General features: G+C 38.8%; 1 protein-coding gene across 7 annotated transcripts in view; it reads left to right on the top strand.

Annotated features, from left to right (window-relative positions):
- LOC128881074 (uncharacterized) overlaps positions 1-6,484 on the top strand; it is a 12,748-nt gene extending 6,264 nt beyond the window's left edge. For 5 of the 7 annotated variants that reach the window (XM_054131763.1, XM_054131758.1, XM_054131761.1 and 2 more), the window contains exons 3-7: positions 378-779; positions 1,393-1,650; positions 5,455-5,520; positions 5,615-5,707; positions 6,190-6,484. In XM_054131763.1, coding sequence (XP_053987738.1) covers positions 378-779; positions 1,393-1,650; positions 5,455-5,520; positions 5,615-5,707; positions 6,190-6,243 — 873 coding nt within the window. In that variant the 3' untranslated portion in view covers positions 6,244-6,484. The remainder of the gene's footprint in view (positions 1-377; positions 780-1,392; positions 1,651-5,454; positions 5,521-5,614; positions 5,708-6,189) is intronic. The other 2 variants (XM_054131762.1, XM_054131764.1) reach the window with 2 other exon arrangements.
- The last annotated feature ends 608 nt before the right edge of the window (positions 6,485-7,092 follow it).

Genomic DNA, 7,092 nt, shown 5'->3' with positions numbered 1-7,092 from the left:
ATTAACTAGCAAATGTTGTTTGGACGATATCTATCTTAGAGACTTCCAAGAATCTGTAAAATATCATTGATTATAGAAAAAGAAGTTAAGAAACTACAATTTCACGCAACAGTTTTTTGGGAAATTGATCGGTGTACGAATACATTCTACACCCACTGTATGTCTGGAACGGAACGCGTTTGAACCGATTCATTACGGTATATACACACTCGTTATTAGTTATAAACAGTAGTTATAAACACTCGTGTTTAATAACACAAAATAATATTTGTCGGAACCGAACTGATCGGAAACGCGTCGTGTCTGAACGGATAATACAAATTGACCTTTAACCGTGCACTCTCGGAAATCCGATTTAAAGAGGTACGTGATCGCAGGTGATCGCCAACTACTTGGTGGCAGTGTACGAACTCGCGTCGACCGTGTTCGGTAGACGCTCCTTCCTTCGCATTTGGAACGCTCTTCAAGACTTGGACGAAAGGCTGGCCAGCTTGGGTTATCCACTCAAGGAAACAAAGACCAAGATCGCTGTTTGGGCTCTTTTGGTAACCCAAACCGTCGTCTGGACCATGATTAATCTTAGCGGAATATACGCGTACTCTGAAAAATGGGCATTTAACGTTAGCTACATGTGCATTTATCTGGGCACTACGATGTCCGTGTACAAATTCGCCGGAATGACGATTTTCGTCGGGCAGCGCTTCCATCAGCTGAATCGGATGGCGAGGGAGAACCTACCGCCGAAAATTGGTTACAAGAGCACCACCATCAGTAGAAAGGTTCGTTTCGTCTCGATAAAGCGCGATCGTAGGGTCCGCTGTCGTACAGATCGTAGAGAGAGGGTTAAAGCAGGCCTGGCCAACTCGAATAATTTCACGGGCCACTTCGATGACGCGTAAAGATACAGCGGGCCGCACTTTAGGTAAACATATAAGTTAAAAAATAACATTAACATTATGTTAAAAAATATAATACACATACAAAATACCGCTCGACGTCGTTGTTCCACTCTCCTCTATCACTAAAAGCAAAAATGTGTGCTTCTTTATTCATTTATTGCATACGAGTAACTGTATTCAAATTACAAATGAACGTTACTGATGGTTACCAATTGAAACCGATTCATTCAGTAACATTTGGCGTTCGTAGATATCAGATATACATTGAACTGGAGTTCGTAATCGCATTTGCGCATTATAGCAATGACACATGCAAATTTTTATTTATTCAATATTTTTTGCACATATACAACGAGAAACAAAAGTTTCAATAGAAATTCGAAATCACCCGGCGGGCCGCACAATTTAACGTGGCGGGTCGCGTGTTGGCCAGGGCTGGGTGAAAGTAACGATAGACGTGCCTCGATGTTTCTGTTTCTTTTTTCCATGAAAGACTATCCAGGATCTGCACAACGAATTAATGTTGACCGCCGAGTTGCTGAACAGTATCTACTCGTGGTCCTTGTTCTTTTGGCTGGGAAATTTGAGCGTACACAGCGTGAGCAACTTGTACTTTATCATCGATTGGGTTATCTTGTCGCCTTGGTCGAAGATACCCTGGCGAATGATATTCAACATGTGGTTCTGGCTAGTCGCGTTTATAGCGCAGCTGGTGGCCCTGCACATTGGCTGCGATTACGCGAGTAACGAGGTATACCTTTACCTGGACGGTTAACCCTTTGCACTCGAGAGGTGACTCTCAGTCACCATTAGGTTTCACGCAGCAAATCTACGATAACTAATGTTTCTTTAGGTTTAGGTTTAATTTCTTTGGAGCTCGAAGTGTCGATAAAATGATTGTCGGTGAGGTAAAGGTGACCTTACTCTCAAATCTAGATAGCATAGAATTTATGGGAATAGAATGCTAAGAAACATCTCGAGTTGCTGGTAGATACCGGAAAAAATGGCCTCGAGTGCAAAGGGTTAATAGTCTGCACTTTGATTAGGAGGCTACGCCGCGCGTCGATGCTGAAAAGTCGTCATTCTGTTCGACTCTGTCTTGACATGTCCGCTGTCGTCCTTTGTCGTTGGCCGTAGCCTATAACGACTAAAGATGGCGTGAACTGCTACTTTTGAATCACTCGCGATTCAATCACGTTCATTCTCAATCACGATGATTTTTCACAGTGATTCGTGATTCTTCGTGATCGCTTCCGATTGGCAGAGAACATTCTTTTCACTTTTCACGAATTATGTTATTCTTAGATTATGTATGTATTATATTAGGTACCGGAAAAAGTTCGTGCGGATTTTCATAGAAAAATACAAATACTCAAATCTGTTTTAAATCGTAGGTTTATTCAACGAAATAATCACCATTTATCGTCAATTTCATCAATGACTTCATCAATTTCTTTGCAATAAGTATCTGCAGTAATAGTCTGCCACGTGGAAGAAAATCAACGTGAACGATAACCTCGTGTAGTCCACCAAACAGTGATCAGCACTTTCTTCGAATGGAGACTCGATTTTGGTATGGTTCCTGTTGCATATGACCCCTTCTGAAGCCAATGGTGTGATCGTCGCACATTGTCATATTCCACCCACTTTTCATCACAAGTTACAATTCGATCGATAAATGGATATTGCAAATTCTCAGGCGGGAGTATTTGTTTTCTTCCGTTAAACGGTGCGGTATCCATTTGCCCAATCTTTTGTGAAAATTAAGTGAATGAATTCGCTTTCTTGCGGTAGATTCTTCACATTCGAATACTTGAGCAAGCTCGGAACATCTTTTTCTTGGATTTGAACTTACGTACTCGATGAATTTTTCGTCTTCGATGACAGATGGACGCCCTGAACGCGGTTCGTCATCTACCGATTCATTTCCTTCCTTGAACCTTTTAAACCATTTCTGTGCGGTTCTTTCACTAACAGCACCTTTTCCACAAACGCTACAAATGCATCTTGCTGCATTCGCTGCTTTACTGCCAAGTTTAAATTCGTAAAGAATAAAAGCACGAATTTTTACTCTTTTGCCGTCCATGTTTACTGTTCCTATAGCTACACAACAACGAAACAATTGAACTTCACAGAGCATGCATACCAATTACAAAGATCGAGCTTTAAAATGAAACCAAACTCATGTCTTACAGTTGCCAATTACCACACGAAAATCGATATATAGTTATAATCAGGGTTGCGAGTAATTAATTACTTTTAAAATTAATTTCCGTCTTTAATTGACAACTAATTACAAACAATGTAATTAAAAATTATTTAATTAAAATTGAATTAAGCAGGATTAATCGAAAGTCGTTTAATTGACGATTGATATGAGCAAATTTAATCGAAGATATTTAATTGACGATTACTTTAAGCAGAATTAATTCAAAGCCATTTAATTGACGATTGATTTAAGCAGAATTAATTCAAAGCCATTTAATTCACGATTACTTTAAGCAGAATTAATTCAAGCTATTTAATTGGCGATTTGTTTACATCTTCAATGTTAAAAGACATTTATATAAAATTTAATTAATTGTATAAGTAACACATACATGTATAAGGTTATTAGATGGATGCCAGATATATCCGGCGCTCGTACAGAAAGGGTTATGCCGGTAATGCCAAATTAGCTGAACTGCTATGTTTTTAGTATATTACTTTAACTTATACCTATGGTATATATTTGTTTTATTTTGTCGTCAGTGAATAAGAATACATATTTGTTCTTATTTACATTATAAATTATTTATTCATAGAATTACCTTAACAAATACATTATTATATATACAAGCAACTCATTTTGATGAGGTTAATAGTATTTAGTATATTGCATTTGTCGCTACAAATTGGTTTATATATATGTTTATTTATATGTGTTACTTATATAATTAATTGAATTTTATATAAACCTCTTTTAACGTTGAAGATATAAACTTATACTTATATACTTATACTTATACTTATACTTATACTTATACTTATACTTATATACTTATATACTTATATACTTATATACTTATAGTTATACTTATATACTTATATACTTATACTTATATAATTAATTGAATTTTATATAAATCTCTTTTAACATTGAAGATATAAATAAATCGTCCATTAAATATCTTCGATTAAATTTGCTCATATCAATCGTCAATTAAATATCTTCGATTAAATTCGCTCATATCAATCGTCAATTAAACGTCTTTTGATTAACTCTGCTTAATTCAACTTTAATTAAATAATTTTTAATTACATTTAGTCAAACTATTTATTAATTAAGTTGATTGAATTAAATTTGTTTAAATCAATTATTTAATTAAAAAATTGTAATTGATTATTATTAAAACCCTGGTTACAATTAACGAATAAACCGCACGAACTGTTTCCGGTACCTAAGAATATGGTCTAAAAGCAATGTTAACATAATTTTGATAAAATTTTAATTTGACCTAATTGTAGTTCCTTGAATAACTAACGATAACAATTAACATGAACCGCTTCTGAAATGCCATCTTCCATATCACGGTCGTGATTGAAGTTTAATCACGACTGCGATCGTGATTGTGTGATCACCGTGAAAGATCACTGTTAGTGATTTTTCACGCCATCTCTAATAACGACATAGCGCATGGTAGCAGGAGAGAGAGAGACAGAGTGAGAACGAAAACGAGTTTGCCTCTCCAACTTGTTGTGTGAACGCACAGTACATGTACAGTATTGTCTCAAAATAAGCAACTGTTTTCCGCCTCGAAATAAGCAACTCGCTGTCCCCACCTTTTTGTTTGAAGTCGCCCGCCGAGTGAGAGGTCCGAAAAGAATTCGGTTTTACGAGTGCTAAAATGAGAAATCATGTCACGTTCTATCCTTTTCCAAAGAATAACACCTGTTCTCGAGCGATCACTTTATAGTTTGCCGCTATACTGTAGGATTTATTATATGTTACTATATTTATAAAATACTGACTTAACTATTAACGAAACTAAAATGAATAGAGTCCGCTCAACGATCCGCTCTACGTCTATTCGCGCCGTCTTTACCCTTCGACTGCTCAACTAAATCTGCTCCAACGCTTCTTTCTCTACCTCCCCTTAAAGTTAAACACTACCCAGGGTTTTTCCCAGGCAGGGGAACGTTGTTCTGGGCGGCCTCGCCGAGGCGCGCCTGGACAACATCAGCCCAAGTGGCCAGGTCATAAATTAAACTAAACTAAAACTACGTTACAATATCCTTATACCTATCCTATAGCTAATGCTCTCTCTCTCTTCCTCTCTCACGCACACGCACACATTCCCACTCCTACAATACCGAACCCCCTGTTTTATCTACGAGTTCCCCCTCGTCATGCTCGGGAACTCGGAACTCGGGAACAAAGTCAAACCGAATAGCATACCTACCTCGAAACAAGCAACTCACCGGTTCCGACCGAGTTGCTTATTTCGGGACAGTACTGTAACATTTTCGCTGCTCGAGGCTATCGACAAGTAATCATCGTCCTATCGTATTCCAGGCTAACTCCATGGGCGCCATTGTACTCGAGTGGGACGCTAGAGTGATCAAGAGATTTCCTCACGACGTGAGAACCACGAGTTTCCGATCAAATTATTTAAAACTTGTATTTATCTATCCTTTCTTCGACTAACGTATCCCAATGTTGTCGTTTGTTACAGGACAGCGTTCGCACCTCGCTGCATTTTTTGAACAGACGTCTCCGTTTCAACGCCGGTGGACTTTTTGACATCAATTTGCCACTCCTGTGTTCGGTAACCGCATTTCGTATCTTCTTCGCGGAGAAACAGAGTTTAATTAGCCAACTAATCCAGAGAAAAATCGTCTCCGTCGCGTCGCAGTCGTTTCATTTTCTTTCGATTCCCCGTTTTGGGTTCACCAACAAAACGAGTTCCTTTGATAGACCCGCGATACCGGAGTTGAAACGCAATAACGAGCTTTACATTTCAAACGAAATCCCTCGACGTCCCATTTAACACTCTCCCTGACTCCCTAGCTAAACTCTTACTTGCGTAGCTTACATCCGAACCGACCCGACTATCTAATAGCTCGTATCGAATGGCGCACCAGTGACCAGAAATCTCGAGGTTACGAACGTTAGATCTAATCTGAACCGTGCAACAGTTCACCTCGAAACGAACATATTTAAGTCGAATAGAACCTGAACGAAGCCGTGTATGGTATAAATAGAAATACTATGGGTCAGAGGTAGCGGGATTCGGATTTTTGCTTTCAGATCATCGGAGTGCTGTCGACATACCTGGTCATCCTTCTACAGTTTCCAGCTTGAACGTTCCAGCTGCGCCAGCAAACGAAACAAGGCGAGCGAAGCCGTCCGAGAGGTTCAATAAACTTGATTCGATCCACGATCACGAGACGCATTTTTCACCAAACATTTATTCCGAACAATCGCGCCATGTTCGACCAACCGTATCTTCCTCGAAACCACTTTTTCTCTGGTAAGTACCGCGTCCAGAATTTTGCGCGTCCCAGTCGATCCGCATTTGCATAGAAATTGCGCGCGTTAGCGACAAAAGGTCCTCGCTCGAAGAAATCGAAGCCCGCAACGCGATCATCGGAATGGTTACACGAGGAGAGACAAACTCCTCGCGCGATTATGGAATTTCACGCGAATTACCTATCGACGGGTAAATATAATTGACTACCGATTTTTCCTCTAGTATATCGTTGTCGTTTGTCGAACGAGTCGAACATCCGACCGACTGGCCAGTCACGATTTGACGTACACGTTCAACGTCATTGGAATTTACCACTGATCGATGCCAATGTTGCGTACGTACTGCACGCATGTCTCCGAGATAAAAGCTCGTTAACTGTTCTTTAAGGGGGTACATAGATTTAGAACTATACTTTTTTAGTGATTTGCATGAATTTTTTTTAGCAAGAAAGGACTGTATATAATTTAATGAAACTTTGAGAACATTTTGTACATATATTCAAGTAAATATTCTAATTTCTTGGAAGTATTTCCTCGGAAAATATGGAATGTATCAGAAGTCACCCTTTGGAGGTTACCATCAAACGTTGTTGTTTTACGTACATTCTAGAGATCACATTTTTCATCTGAAATCAATGGGGATTTAAATTTACTTTAAAGACATGTCTTTCTTCTACATGA

Source organism: Hylaeus volcanicus, chromosome 8 (genome assembly GCF_026283585.1).
Source record: "Hylaeus volcanicus isolate JK05 chromosome 8, UHH_iyHylVolc1.0_haploid, whole genome shotgun sequence".
Lineage (NCBI taxonomy): Eukaryota > Metazoa > Arthropoda > Insecta > Hymenoptera > Colletidae > Hylaeus > Hylaeus volcanicus.
The sequence above is the reverse complement of the archived record's forward strand: the minus strand, read 5'-3'. Positions and strand labels throughout refer to the sequence as shown.